Source organism: Trichechus manatus, unplaced genomic scaffold, assembly GCF_000243295.1.
Source record: "Trichechus manatus latirostris isolate Lorelei unplaced genomic scaffold, TriManLat1.0 scaffold00146, whole genome shotgun sequence".
NCBI classification, from domain to species: domain Eukaryota; kingdom Metazoa; phylum Chordata; class Mammalia; order Sirenia; family Trichechidae; genus Trichechus; species Trichechus manatus.
The window spans coordinates 1,822,402-1,838,529 of NW_004444082.1; the positions used below are offsets into that span (position 1 = coordinate 1,822,402).

Genomic DNA, 16,128 nt, shown 5'->3' on the forward strand with positions numbered 1-16,128 from the left:
AGCTCGGCTGCTAACCAAAAGGTTGGCAGTTCAAATCCACCAGCTGCTCCTTGGAAACCCTATGGGGCAGTTCTACTCTGTCCTATAGGGTCACTAAGAGTCAGAATCAACTCAACGGCAACAAGTTTGTTTGTTTTTTTCTTGTTTTTATAGAACATTCTTGAAATGTCATAGAAGTTATAGAGATGAAGAACAGATTGGAGGGTGTCAGGGTTAGGGCTTGGGGGAGGTGACTATAAAGAGGTGGCACGGGGACATCCTGGTGGTGATGGAAGAGTCGTACGTCTTGATTGCAGTGGTGGCCTCACAAATCCACACTTGGCGATCACATGGCTTAGAACCACATACACACATTGTCCCAATGTCAGTTTCTTGGTTCTGATATTGTACTGTAGTTACGTTAGATGTAACCATTGGAAGAAATGGTGAGGAGTACATGGGACCTCTCTGTACTACCTTTGCAACTTCCTGTGAATCTATAATTATTTCAAAATAAAACGTTTTTTGAACGGTATTCTTTGGTGTAGTTTAGAATTTATTTAATAAGTTATTAGTTACCGATATAATGATTCTTTAACTCACTGGTGATGGTAATAATGATGTCAGCTCTTATTTATAGATATACTGGAGTCTGTCTTCATGTACATGATTCACAGCAGTAACAAGAAAATGAGGGAAGGAGGCGTCTCTGTTAACAGGCTGCAATCTGTGAGACATTCTGGGTAAAGCGTTTAGCATACTGATTGGAACACACTGAGGGTTTTGCACTTGTTAGCTTGCGTTTTCATTGCTAGTGACATGTATAGTTAGTGTTAGCTGTTGTTCTTATTATTACTAGTAAGTTGATGGTTTATTGTGATGGCACTAGAAGAGTTCTTATGTAACCAAAATCTTCTGAACCAAAGTTTTCCCTTACTACACTTCTTCTTGGCAAAAATTCAAATCCCCTTTCAGGAATTTTCTTTGCTGAAACAGCAATCTCTAGATACTGTGTGAAAGTTCATTCTGCTTTATGATAGAGATGGAAACATAGGTCCTCCAAGGACATTAGATCTTTGTTGTTTGCATTTCAGAACTGACCCTTAGGTTTAATTTACTTTTAACTCTGTTGTCTTCTCTCAGATGTTTGAAGGCAATACTTCTCATAATATGAAACATCTTATTTTTAGTTTAATCCCAAGCCTTGTAGTTCTAAATAAAAAATTTCACCATGTGCCCCCAAGGTTTTAATCTAATATCTGGTTGCATGAATGGGGGCCAGCTCTTCATTTGTTAAAGCATCAGCAGGCTCTAAATACAACTTTTGGCTCCCTCCTTTGAGCATCTGACCTTGATTCACTTAAGCTAATTGTCCTTTCAGCAGACTGATTCTGGAATGGGAAAAAAAGAACTGCATTATGGAACATTAGGAGAATTTTTAAAGTTCTGAGTACAGTGCCCTCCGTGTAAAATGTGCATTTTCAGTATTATTCTTTCAATCATGATGGTAATTTATTTAAAACTAGATCTGAGCATATAATATTTTTAAAACTTTTTAAGAACCAGGCCTCAAAAATATTAAATTCAAGCACGTTTAGGATGTCTAAATCTTCCGATGTGTAACTGTCATTTATTTATCCACTAATAGTTACAGAGTTCCTCTTATGCACCAGGTAGTGTATAGGTGCTAAGGACGGGCAGAGACCCAGCTCCTAGCCCTGTGGAGCTTACAGTGTGGGGAGGAGACACGTTTGTGGTTTAATTCCCTGTGCATTTCCATAGAAGTTCTACAAATTATACATAAAAAGAAAACACCAAACCCAATGCCATCTAGTCCATTCTGACTCATGGCGACTCCATGCATTACAGAATAGTAGAACTGCTCCATAGGGTTTTCTTGGCTATAATCTTGGCTATGGAACAAGATTACCAGGCCTTTCTAGATTTTTATGGAACAAGATTACCACTGTGGGGGCGGGGGTGGGAATCCGAACTGCCAATCTTTACGTTAGTAGTCACGCAAACTGTTTGCGCCGCCTAGGGACCTTACAAGTTATGGGTGGTATACTAATAATAACATAATAGTCGTATGGCACTCTACGTAAAAACTCTTTTCACTGACATTCATTGATTTTAATACTGAAACCAACCCTGTGAAATTTAGATGATTTAGTATTCCTGTCGTGTAAATTAAGAAACAAGTTCAGTAACTTGCCTGTGGCCATGCAGTCATTGTATTTACTCTCTAATATCTCTACCTCTGGTGAGTGTTATCGGCTGCCCATTTGCTCTACTGATGGAAAGTTTCATTTCCAGATAACTGCATTTAGATATGCAATAGCTGAAACGGTAAATAAATGAGAGGCAAGTGGCATGGGACACAGGGAAACAGTGAAGGCGTTTCACAAGTGGTTAAAGTTTGGGAAGAGCTTGTGTAATTGCTGCCGACTCCTGCTGGACTCTTGTCTCATCTTTTCCTTCACCTCCCTGCTATCTCCACTTCCAACCTGCGTTCATAAGATGAGCAACAATTTCTAGAGTACCTTTAGAAGAACAAGGCATAGTCAGTAGTGCTTTGCGTGTACTGAGAGGTGTATTGAGAGGTTTTTTCAGGATTCCCAACGGGGACTGTGACCACCTCTGGGTCTATGACTAGTGGCCTGCATTACATGGACACTTCCGCCATGTCAAGGTTCTGGCTGCGGACCTGGTGCCCGCTCACCGTTTTGACCTAGTTTACAATCTCCTCCTCACGCCCATGGACTAAGTCTGAGTGCCAAGATTTTCCTCACAAAAATAGTCCATGGAAATCCAAAGTGATGGTATCCACAATCTTGAGTAGCAAATTGTTTGGCTAAACAACGGTCAAAACAGGAGAGCCTTAATGACTCTAAAAATACTTTGGATTATCATTTTCAACGAAACTGTTTGATTTTAAGAGAAGACAGTGAACTTTCTGACTGAGCAAATTGGGATGTTATTATTTTTCACTGGAGCCCTGGTGGCGCAGTGGTTAAGAACTCGGCTGCTAACCAATAGGTCAGCAGTTTGAATCTACCAGCCGCTCCTTGGAAACCCTATGGGACAGTTCTACTCTGTCCTCTAGGGTCGCTAATGAGCCGGAAACGACTCGACAGTAACAGGTTTTAGGGGATTTTGTTGTTGTTTTGGGATTTTTCACTAAACTGTTTGAAAAGGTATTTCTAAACCTGATTTCTAAGTTTCTAAAATAATTCTTCCTTCTAAATTTTGATCTTTAATCACCATGACTTAGGTACTGGTAAAGCCTGGAGATTGTGGTTATAGGCTTTATAAATTCATAGATGTCAAAAAGAGAGTCACAGATCTCACATTAAAATTCCTTTTTCTGCTACAGTTATTCATTTCCAAGGCTGACATCTCTAAAAAACCTTGGATTTTTTCAATCACGTTTGATGGCGCTTATGTGATACGATTTCTGAGGTGAGGACATTTTAAAACTCACAGTTCTCCAAGAAGTACCGTGGAAAGAACTTCGCCTCCTCCCCATTATCCCATTTCTAAATACTAAATAGAATCACTGAAAGAAAACTATAGGGCCACTGGAGGACAATTTTTTTAAAGATTTATTTTTGTCAGGAAGATAATAAATGAAAAAGGAGCACAAAGTCCATATGGATTTCTTGTCATCAAAAATCCCAAGCTTTGATATTTTAATTTTAGCAAGGATAGTAATTGCTAGCCTTGGCTGAGCACTTGCTGTGCCAGGTAACGCACCAGGTAACTCGCCAGGTGCATTGCAGCATTAAGTCTCTCAGTGCTCTGATGGCCGTGTTATCATTAGGGAGACTCGGCAGGTTTTCAGATAGGAAAGAGACAGGTCACAGGTGCGTTTTTAAAAAGATCACTGAGAGAAATGCAGACCCTGGAGGAAGGTGAGGCGAACAGCTCAGAAGCCGTTGAAGGGATAAGCAGGGACTCACCTTTTTGGCTGCTCTCAAAAGGAAAGGAGCAGCTGTATTTTGGCTAAAACATCAGTTTTGTCTCCAGATGTTTTTGGGCTGCCTTTTTCTACAGAGGTACTCTTGTTCCTCTCTGACGATCTGGCACTTTAACACAAGCTCACTGACAGATCACTGTTTCAAGTCAGGTGCAGAGGTGGGGGAAATTACAGTTCTCAAGGACTGTTAACATCCCAAACTCTGGCAATATCAGCATCAGAGGGGAGATGGAAATTGCCGTCTCTCAGAAAAGTGGATGGCAATCATGGATGTAGGACCTCAACCAGAGTGATTTATAGATACTATAAAGCAGTTGAAGGAGCCACAGTGGCGCAGTGGTTAAATACCTCACTGCCAACCAAAAGGTCAGCAGTCTGAACCCACCAGCCCCTCCATGAGAGAAAGATGTGGCAGCCTGCTTCTGTAAAAATTACAGCCTTGGAAACCGTATGGGGCAGTTCTACTCTGTTCTGTAGGGTCGCTATGAGTCAGAATCAGCTGGACAGCAGTGGGTTTGGATTTTGGATAAAGAAATTGAATCAGAGACTTTCATCTGCCTTTACAGCAGAACAGCTGTCTTTGGGTACCATCGGTGACGTGTTGCTCAATGACATCACTGTTTTGATACCCCATCCAAAATTTCATTGGCCTCCTTGGGATTTCCTGGGGAATACAGTGAGGACAGAAGTAGTTCCAAGTTTCAGAATCTTAGTAAACTTGATAGATCACAAGATGTACACCAGTATCAATAGATGGGCAATGCAATGTCTCAAGCCCAACTGGAAAGAGTAAAGTTTGAACAAGTTTTATATGATGAATACAAACACTGCTATAAATCCTGTAGGAGTTTCTTCATGGCACAGTGAAGCACTCCGCAACTAACTGAAAGGTTGGCGGTTCAAACCCACCCAGAGGCACCTTGGAAGAAAGGTCTGATGATCTACTTTTGAAGATCAGCCGTTGAAGACCCTGTGGGGCACAGTTCTATAGCGACACACTGTGGGTCATCATGAGTCAGAGTCAACAGCAGCTGGTTGGGTTTGGTTTTTGGTTATAAATCCTTTGCTGTAAGTCCAGCCCCTCCACAAGCAGGTGAGACACCACCACCATCCTCTAGAAGGAGCCAGCAAATGAGGCCTTTGAGTTTCTACCTGAGGAACCTCTTCCCTGTGGTGGGGCCCTGAAAGCCTTCTCAGGAGCAAGTGCCAGGGAACAGGGCCTCCCCCAAACTCCAGACTGCCTCTGCAGTGTCAGGAGATGCGAACAGCATTGCATGTGTGGGCAGACAAACAGTCGGGCTCTGAGGAGCATCCCAGATTAGAGGGGTGCAGGGCACGGCTAGGAATCAGTTGAGTTATTGAGCTGTCTCTCGGGAGCAAGGGAAGATGCAGGACCAGAAAGATACCCTCTGCCCTTTAAAACTCAGGTCCGCTGAAACTCACCCAGTTACACTCAAACCTTGCCCTTTTTAAAGCCTGCTCACTGCACACCAGTCTCCAATTCCACAGCGTATTTGCCTGTCTAGACTATTCAGAAACAAGACATGCCCCTCAGGTACTATTTCATCACTGAGCCATGGTTATGTGCTTTGTCACTCAGCGTGAGAGTGCCTCTGTTCTCTCTGGCCACTAGACCAGTGGGTCTCCCGTTTTTTCTGCTGTGATACCCTTGAGAGTTACGTCATATCATTCGCGGGAGCTTCCAGCTCAGTGATTCTGAAGGGAGGAAGAAAGGGAGCTTTTGAAAGTTGACAAATTAAAAAAAGAAAACCAAGGAGATTGCAGGTTCCTCCAAGGTGTGGAATGCCCTTCCATCCCCCGTGAAAACACTGAGCTGTGTGGTGGAGGGCGCCGTCTAACCAAACAGGCTCAGTCCATAAAAATGGCAGCCAGGGTCCCTTCATATGAGTGGAAATGCAGCGGACACAGACCCACCTACGTTTGCCCACCATCTGCAGTGAAGTGGAGGAGCAGCGGATTCAGAGCCAGGAAGCCAGGAGCTCACTGGCTGCAGGGTCATAGCAAGCTGCTTCACTGCTTGGATCCTGTCTTCTTATCTATACGATAGGAATAAAAATGTTTACCTGATGGAGCTTCAACAATGCCATAAACATAGATTAATAAACAGGAAATATATGGCATTTCTGTGAAAAGTTGCCTATATAATACCCCATTCAGAGTAATATTCAACAGGAAGAAAATGTTCTAAAACTCAGCCACACGTGTGAGGGACTGTTTCTGGAAACTGAGATATAATTTTTTTTAGGCTGCAAATCAAAAAAGCAATACATGCTCGGTCAGGATGGCAACTACATGACATCCCCCTAAATTCTGCAAAATTTGAAACTGGATGAAGTTGCAGTAAAAAGTGGTCATTTGAAGTGCTTAGGTTGACAGCTGTTTGCAACTTCTTTAAAATTTTTTTAAAAATGAGTGTTCATATAAGATTTGAATGTATGCAGTAATACATGAGATACTGCAATTCATGTGTATAAATTCCTATCTCTGCCCAACACTCGTCTCTCTCGGCCCTTGAAGCATCTCTCTTGAAGCACCCCACGTGTTCTTTGTCTGCCTTTGTCCAGGACATTGGATGAGGAGTGATTGGAGACCGTGTCTGTCACTGGCCCTGACTCCTGGGCCACCTTCCTGTAGACACACCGCTCTGTGGCCCGCCAGGCCATGTTAGCATCTTCAGCTGCTTTAGTGCTGCAGCAATAAATGGTTTATATGGACTTAATAAAATGTAACTCCTGGGAGACCCAGAAGGGAAGTGTGGGCAGAAAACAAAGAAAGTTGAGAGGCTTTGCATGCCCCAGTGAGTTCATTTTCCTTCTTTCGGGGTGATGATTTGAGTCATTTTATGTGCCCAATTTTATTCTTTTAAGAAAGGGAAGAAAAACTCCACTTCAGAAGCTTCTAAAAAACTTGACCGTGGACGGTGGGGAAAGCATGCTGGATGTTCTGTGCAGCCTTGACCTGCCTACCTTTCTTGTTGGCAGCTTTCCCGTGGAATAGGGTTTTTTTCTCCTTTTGTCACATCTGAGAGCCGTGGCATTTTTAACAGACTGCGTCATGTTGGGGTAACGTTCTCTCGAGGCGGGCAGCTGAGATGTATAATTATGTCCTGTGGAAACTTAGGGTGGCATGGGGGGGGGGGGCGGTTACTGAGTCACAGAAACACGTTTCCTGTTCAGAAAAAAATGGCAGTGTGCAGGATGTTCAGTTTCCTTGTGCTCCGAGCCCGTGGAGGGGCAGCACCTGAGAGTGTAGAAGTCATCGGTATGCACTGAAGCCTACCTGCTTTCATTTTATTGTCTCAGAGACTTATTACTCTTTCAGAGCGTTTCCCAGCTTTGCTGCCTTTTCTCAGTATATGTGAGCTAAGGTAGTTAGAGGAAACGCTTTAATTACATTTTAAGTAGAATAAAAGCATAAGTATATTTATGAAAATTCTAACAGAAGGTACAGTGAGACCATTAACTTAAATCCCCAAAATACATACAGTGTTCTTTTCATAATAAAAAGTCCATAGTTGGCGGTTGAATTGTATCCACATATTAAAAAAACTACCCTAAACACTAAATATTGCCTAACTGTGCATATTGTATTTAAAATTCCTCCTGTAAAAAACTGTGCTGGGAGCGTGGCCTGTCCCCCAGGCTCATCCTTCAGTCCCTGCTCCTCGTCTGGGAAGTTACCAGCTGCTAGATGACCGTTTCCGCCACACTCCCTCTCATTGGGCCCCTTGTCAAAATCATGCCTGTGCTTCGGCTGGATTTGATTTCTGTGAACCTGCTCATAACTCTTGTCAAGAAAAAATTATGAGGTGGGAGATTAAGGTGGTTCGTCCAAAGTCAAGCGTGAGTTGGAGATTTTGTTTGAACCTAAGGGAAAGATGAGGTACAGATAAGCAGAGGCCCCCTGGGTAGCCAGAAGGTGGTGGTTGGTACATGCTCAGGGGACCAACTGCCTCCTGCAAGCAACAGAGGTCTTTCATCTCAGCCTGGGAAGGTTCGAAACCCTCTGCCTTTACTTCAGACAAATTCGATAGAACAGTTCTTACCTAGACACAACGTGCATTATGTGGTGAGTAGCTAACTTCCCAAGAATATTGGTTCACGGTAGAATTCAGTAATTCTCAATGTATTTAATAATTCAATTTATGTAATTTTAAAGGAATGCATATAAATTTTGACCTTAAAGATTTAAAAAAAAATAAGTCCCTGTGTGGTGCGGACAGTTAAGCCCTTGACTGCCAACCTGAAGGTGGGTGGTTTGAAGCCACCCAGAGTCATCTCGGAAGAAAGGTCTGATGATCTACTTCAGACACATCAGCCATTGAAAGCCCTGTGGTGCGTAGTTATACTCTGACTCACGTGAGGTCGCCATGAGTTGGAATCAACTCAATGACAACTGCCATTGATAAAAAAGAGAGCTGAAAAACCTTTTGCTGTTGTCCAAAGAAAAACGTACAGGAGAAACCTTACAATACGTGCACTGACTTTGCTTTATTTCCTAAAAGATATTTAAAAGTCAAAAAGTATGTAAAATAGAACATAATAGAGTGATTGTGAAATTACAGATAAGTAAGGTGCTTCGTCTTCCTCAGACACAGTTTGCTGGTGGGTTTATTAGGGACTGTCCATGTCATGATCTGCCACGGGCTCACGGGTGCTGAGAGGACCTGGGTCTGTTGGGAGGACAAGGCTTGAAGGAAGTCGGTTCCTGCCTCGGGAGCTGCCAGGCGGGGCTTCCTGTGGAACCAGGGATGAAGCAGTGTTCTCTAGTGCTCGTGGCCTGCCTTCCTGCCCTGTCCTGCCCTTGCTCTGGGCGTTTCCAAACCAGGAAAGCAACCAGGAGCTGCAGTGTTAAGGGCCTCCTGTTAAGCTGCCACTTCTCCAAATACCCAGTACTCAGGTGTCTGTCTGAGTACCTGAGCTATAGTTACATCTTCTAACTAGAAAGGTAGACAGTTCACCTTTGTCCTACATTAGGAATAAGAGGGAGTATAAAGTCCAAGGTAAATGTTTCCTCACATATTTTGAAAGCGTAATGGTGACAAAAAGCATTAACATTTAAAACTGGGTTCACCTTAGAAAGTGAAAAATAATCTTCACAAGAAAAGGGGAAAGAGCCCAGGCGGCTGAGCAGGAAAGCCCTTCCTGTCTTTCTCTGTCTGGGCTCCCCACGGGGATAGTGCTTGTTTTCCAAGCCAGGAATGTGGACATGGCATCTGAAGAATCCAAACGTACTGACCACATTGCTGCATGCCTGGAGGCAGAGGTGTTCCAGAAAATGGGAGACACGGTCGCCATACCCACAGGGAGTCATCCTGGGACTGGTCGTGCGTCTGTGGGTGGCACCAGTCCTCTGAACTCATTCTTGAACCAACTGCTTTTTAGTTTTTGTTTTTTAAAAAAGACATTTTGGCAGTCATGGTGATTTACACAATTCCTGGGTAGGAGGATGGGGAGGCTTACTGCAAGAACCCCAACATCTCTTGCTGTTGCTGGCGGCAGCGGACACCTATCATAAGGATAAGAAAACATTTACTTGACATCTTTTGTATTTTCTTGTTGTATACCTTCATATAGGAGCCCTGGTGGCACAATGGTCAAACACTCAGCTGCTAACCAAAAGGTTGGTGGTTCGAACCCACCCAGCGGCTCCGCAGGAGAAAAGACCTGGCGATCTGCTTCCGTAAAGATGACAGCCTAGGAAACCCTGTGGGGCAGTTCTACTCTGTCATATGGGGTCGCTATGAGGTGGACTCGACAGCACACAACACACCTTCATATAGAGACAAGGAAGTGTAATCTGTGAACGGAAAGCAGTTGCTGGCTATGTGTATTGAAATGATTCAGTAGTGTTTTCCCCTTAAAAGCCACGTCAGGGGAGTGATTACATGGATCGAGTCAGGAAGCTTGGCCGTCTAGTCCAGGCTGGCCTGCTACTAGCTGGTTGTGGCCTTTCTGCGTCTTAGGTCCCTCATCTGTAGAGCAGGGATGAAATCCCTCTGTGCCTGGCTCTAGTGAAAAGCAGTAGAGATATGGACTTGCTGCTCGTTCTGCAAACACTGATTGATGCCTGCGTGTGCCAAGTACTGTTAGACATGCTTGGAGTGACCAAAGATGCGTAAACTTGGGCCCCACCCTTATGAAAGCGTCTTGGGACTGGAGTATCCAAATACAGGGAGATTGGTTATTGCTCCATTTGCTGATTTATGTCTGCCTCCCAGTCACCAATAGAATGAAAACAATCAAATTAAAGTCACTGTTTTTAGAAGCAAGAGCCCTTGGAAGCCCTGTGGTTACCACACACCCTAAAGAAGCACAGCTGAGGTGTGGACTCATACACCACAGTAGAGCATCTGTTAGTCTGTGTGGGACGAGCATCTCGTGGCTCCGTGTGGCCGTCCTCAGGTGGTCTGGGAGTGGTTCCCTCTTCTAGTCAAACACTGACAGACTTCCCTAGTGGTTGGTGCCTCTCTCTATCATCCTAGTTAACGGTAACTAGTGGTCATGGATTTGCTACAGACTTCAAGCTTGTCTCAAAGTCTATTACCTTCTTCCATCTTTCTACCAAAAAAAAAAAATCTGAAAACTTTTAGATGGGTGGAAAAGGCAGAGGGAAATGAAATTGGTAATTAAATCATGACAAACTTAAAGTAGAATTAAATTGTTATAGGGAAAGTTAAATAATGGTTATTACTCAACTGTAAAATAATTGTCACTCATAGAGTAACAAAGACGCTATTCAGAAAGAATATCTGACTTTAAAATCCCTGAAGCTATTTTTAAATGCATATTTTATAACAAAATAGAAGTTACATGTTTGAATAAATCCCCTGATCACATAATGGTCTTGTTCTAGATGGAATTAGCTAGTGATTTTTCCTGCTAGTATTTTTCTTGACTTAATTTATTAGTCAATAAAGTTATGATCTTAATGACCAGGCAGTGTTCCCTTCTGTTGTGCATGAGGTCACTATGAGTCAGAACTGGCTTGACAGCACCTAACAACAATTTATTAATAACCTGAAATATTTTTATTTGTATTTGTCCGGCATTATACAGTATTTTATGCTTCAAAGAACGAAGTAGAGTGTGAACCTATTAAAATAGTCAATAAATTATAACCTATTGACCTGACAGTGTTCTTTTGTGCATGGGGTCGCTATGGGCTGGAATCGACTAGACAGCAGTGGGTTTGGTTTTGGCTTTTAAAGTACATCTGGTCCCAATCTGCCATGATTTTTTAAGCAATAAATATAATATACAAGTTATTACAGTAATAAGGCATCAACTATATCAATGACTAAGATACCTTAAGTTAAGACAGGCAGTTTAAAACTCTGAATTATTAAATTCATAATTATTGTCATTAGGTGCCATAGAGTCAGTTCCGACTCATAGCGACCCTACGGACAACAGAACAAAACACTGCCGGGTCCTGCGCCATGCTCACAATTGTTGTTATGCTTGAGCCCACTGTTGCAGCCACTGTGTCAGTCCATCTCGCTGAGGGTCTTCCTCTTCTGACCCTCTACTTTACCAAGCACGCTGTCCTTCTCCAGGGACTGATCCCTCCTGATAACATGTCCGGAGTATGTGAGATGTAGTCTCACCATCCTTGCTTCTAAAGGAGCATTCTGGTTTTACTTCTTCCAAGACAGATTTGTTAGTTCTTTTGGAAGCCCATGGTGCATTCAGTATCCTTTGCCAACACCACAATTCAAAGGCATCAATTCTTCGGTCTTCCTTATTCGTCCAGCGTTTGCATGCATATGAGGCAGATGAAAACACTATGGCTTGGGTCAGGCGCACCTTAGTCTTCAAGGTGACATCTTTCCTTTTCAACACTTTAAAGAGGTCTTTTGCAGCAGATTTGCCCAATGTAATGCGTCTTTTGATTTCTTGACTGCTGCTTCTATGGATGTTGACTGTGGATCCTAAAATTACATTCCTTGACAACTTCAGTCTTTTCTCCATTTATCATGATGTTGCTTATTGGTCCAGTTATGAGGATTTTCGTTTTCTTTAGGTTGAGGTGACAGCTGTAGTCTTTGATCTTCATCAGTAAGTACTTCAAGTCCTCTTCACTTTCAGCAAGCAGGGTTGTGTCATCTGCATAATGCAGATTGTTAATGAGTCTTCCTCCAATCCTGATGCCACGTTCTTCTTCGTATAATCCAGCTTCTCAGATTATTTGCTCAGCATACAGATTGAATAAGTGTGGTGAAAGGACACAACCCTGATGCACACCTTTCTTGATTTTAAACCATGCAATATCCCCTTGTTCTGTTCAAACGACTGCCTCTTGATCTATGTACAAGTTCCTCATGGGTACAATTAAGTGTTCTGGAATTTCCATTCTTTGCAATGTTATCCATAATTTGTTATGATCCATAGAGTTGAATGCTTTTGCATAGTCAGGAAAACAGGTAAACATCTTTCTGGTATTCTCTGCTTTCAGCCAGGATCCATCCGACATCAGCAATGATATCTGTGGTTCTACGTCCTCTTCTGAATCTGGTTTGAATTTCTGGCAGTTTGCTGTCGATACACTGCTGCAGCCGCTTTTCATAATTATGTTATATATATATATATTTTTTTTTCTCTTACATGTTAGTTAATAGTATTTGCTCCTGTTGTTTTGTGCATGGACAGGCTGACAACAGGTCAGAAAAGGGAGAGTGGGCCAGAGCTGGAAGTGGGCTGTTCCCAGCCAGTGGCTGCTGAGGGCCGAGCAGTATCCATGACAGCAGGTCACCAGAAAGGCAGGGCCTCTGCAAACATGCAGGATGAAATCTGCACGAGTTGGAAATGCAGCTTTTCTAAGTATCAGAACCCCTCACACGCTAAGCTGTAGAAATAAAGCTTTATTCTGAGATCACGACTAAAGCCTGTTTTAACCAGACACCGCAGTCATTCGTTCAGTCAATAACTAATTATTAGATTCCTACCATGAGGCGTCGGCTCTGGGCGAACAGACATGACTGGCAGCAGCCTTTGGCCTCAGGGAACCTCCAGGCTGGGGCCCTCTTGTTAGCAGCCAGGGGGCAGGCTGTGTGGCCATAGGTGGACCGTCAGCGAGGGGTGGTGGAGGACCTGACCTAGGGGGGTCTGTGAGAAATCATATTCTACAGCAGTAGCACGGAGCAATTTAACTATGAGGAATAACTGGGCCCATAAAAAGGAATAAATCAATAAACATTGGTAATTGGTAGAAATGGCCAAAATTGCTGAAACCTGTGTGGAATAGGAGGAAAGAAGAGCTTGGCCCTAAATAGAACACGTGGGAAGTCATGTGGACATATTTGAGGCTATGAGTCAGCATACCTCATTCGCAGAGCCTACAGCATTGCAAAGTGGTGCTTTGATTCATTTGCTCTCCCTTTATTTTGTCTTTCTTCTCCCTTGTTTCCCAGTTGGGCCAAGAAGTTTAAGAGTAGTTGTGGCAAAGACAGAAATTCAGTTCTTACTAAATCCTTCTTGCTACCCTCCTCCTTCCCATAACCTCCTTGTAGAGTTGACTATATAAAGGTAAAGAGTAACATGGGTTAAAAGTAGAAATAAAAGTCCCAGCTTGGTTTTGTTTTGTTTGTTTTCATTTGTGAAGTTATAGCAGAGGACATTTTTATTATAACTTGAACAGAAAAAGAAAAAAATATATATATATACACACACACACACACACACATATATATATATATATCTGACTAATAACATGAAGATTAAAGACCCTGGGCTTAATAATGCCAAATCCTTAAGTAAATGGGTATCTAAGCTCCATTAAAAATGAAGAGAAAACTCTGGCAGAGTATATATTGCAGGATTTCAGCCTTGAAGTCATGAAGTCTTAGCTTACCTGCTTTCACAGTTTTGACCGAAAATAACCTTCTTTCAGTTAGAAATTTGGAAGAAAAAAAGATACCTTTGTATCTCCTAGGAGAATACTGAAAAATTGCAACATAATTCAGAAATGTAGAGAAATGTTCACTTTTTCTATATTAAATATTCAGGTAGAAGGAGGGATGAACACTGAACCATTTTTAACTAGATTTACAGATCAGTTGTGGGCTTCTCTCTTCAGCCCTCATCCCTGTGTGTGTGGGATAACAGCTAAAGGAAAACAAAGTTAGGAAAAGCTAAGTGAAATAGTTAGAATATAAAGTAGCTTGATGATCCTTTACCTCACTCCTGAGAATATTCTTTCCTTTTTGACCCTTGTTCTGTACTTTTTAAGGACATCCTCCGTCAAGATCCCTGTGTTTACTGCACCAAATTGTAATGCTTCATGTCAGCGTTCTCTTTCTTCCAGAGCTTCTTTGAGGGGCAGTCTGCACCATGGGACTCGGCTAAGAAAGATGAGAACAGAATGAAGAACAGATACGGGAATATCATTGCGTGTAAGTGTGGGCATCGTAATTGGGCTGTTGTATAACTTCCTTTTCGCCTCTGATAACATTGACCACCAGCCTCATGCAGTGAGGATTTACAATGCAGCTTCTGCCTTCATCCTGCTGGAAAAGCTCATACTAAAGAAAGGAAAAACTATCGGAATACCTCCACTACATCGGTGCACTCTTGCTGTGGGGCTAGTTTTACTTTGGATTTCAGGTTTGGGTACCACTGGTAATGTTAAAATGCTGAAAAAGAAAATGCACTTTAGAAGGAGTAAACATAACAGCCCTAATGTTTCCCAGCTACTACAGGAGAATGAATAGAAACGATGATGCAAGGAGCACACATTAACTCTCTAATCCTCCAGACACTTGGCTCAGGTGGGTCAGTAATAGCCCCATTTTAAGGACAGGAGACTGCAGTTCAGAAGTTAGAGATAGTCCCCATACCACAACACTGGTTAGCAAAAGAGCTAGGATTTTATCTCAGAAACTCCCCATCCTGTGAAACCAGATGTTACCAATCCATAATGCCTTGGGCAGGTTTAAATCTAGCCAAAGCTCATTCGTGTCCTGGAACGATGCTGAGATGCATGGTGGATTGAGGAGCCTGGTTCTCCTGGCCCACACCGTCCATCCTGTGTTAAACTGCTGTAAGTCATACGTGACTGCACTACAGCATGAACAGCCACACTCTCGTAGCCTAACAGAGTCAATGCTGTTTATAACAATAGGTGAAGTAAAACAACAAAAAAAACCTCAAGAACAGGCGTCGAGACCCTCCAGCTCATCATGTCTTATTACTAATAAGACAACAAACTTGAAAGGTTTGGATATTCCACGGAGCAATATCTTATTGATTGTGAAATTGTACTTGCCTGAGTTAACATTTCTTATTATGGCAGAAGCGATTCTGAAGCAGCGCTGCCCAGTTGAATTTTCTGAGATCCCTAGAAATGCTGTCCATCTGTGCTATGCAGTACAGTAGCCACTCACCATATGAGGCTGCTGAGCACTTGAAACGTGACTAGTGGGACTAAGGAATTCAGTGTTTAATGTTATTTAATTTTAATTATTTTAAATTTGAACACTACCTGAGACTAGTGGCTACCATACTGGACAGCACAGTTCTACAGGGTGTTTTATAAAAAAAAGAAAAAGAAAAAAAACAGCGTGGGAGTTCTTTTCATATAATATGAAACATCCCAGCCAAGCATGCCCTGCTGTCTCTTTGGCTGCTAGTAAAGCTAATCGACTGGTTTTTCAGGTGACAGATGCCAGCTCCCACTGCAGTTCTGTGCGATGGCACGGTGCTGTGTTGGAGACACATACCATATTTTTACACAAATAACGCACATCTTCTATGTTTGTTTGCCAGCCACACCCCCACACCCCCACCGGAGATATTTTCCTAAGTGCACTATGCTGTTTTTTTTACAGCAACATGAAAATATCTCAAAAGAGGAAGGAGCGGCTGGCAAACAAACACAGAAGGTGTGCGTTATCTGGGTAAAATACAGCACTTAGTGTTGAAGAGTGTCAGGAAAGGAAAACGTCATTTCTGCCCAGAGAGTGGTCATAGGAAGATTGAGTTGGCCTATATAGGCCCTTCCAAATTCTTTCAGATTCTCTGGGAGCTTTGAACTATTGTAAGAACAGAGATTTTTCCTTTCAGAAGTTCCTTCATGTCTACAGCAAACTCTCAGGGGATTCACAGAGATTAAACTGGGAATACACAGTAGTCTCTGGGCCTCCCTTCACA

The 16,128-nt window shown here is 42.6% G+C and overlaps 1 protein-coding gene across 2 annotated transcripts in view; it reads left to right on the forward strand.

Annotated features, from left to right (window-relative positions):
- The window catches only part of PTPRM (protein tyrosine phosphatase receptor type M), a 746,511-nt gene that overhangs the window by 605,188 nt on the left and 125,195 nt on the right, over positions 1-16,128 (forward strand). For both annotated transcript variants that reach the window (XM_004385786.3, XM_012558215.1), the window contains one exon: positions 14,285-14,372. In XM_004385786.3, coding sequence (XP_004385843.1) covers positions 14,285-14,372 — 88 coding nt within the window. The remainder of the gene's footprint in view (positions 1-14,284; positions 14,373-16,128) is intronic.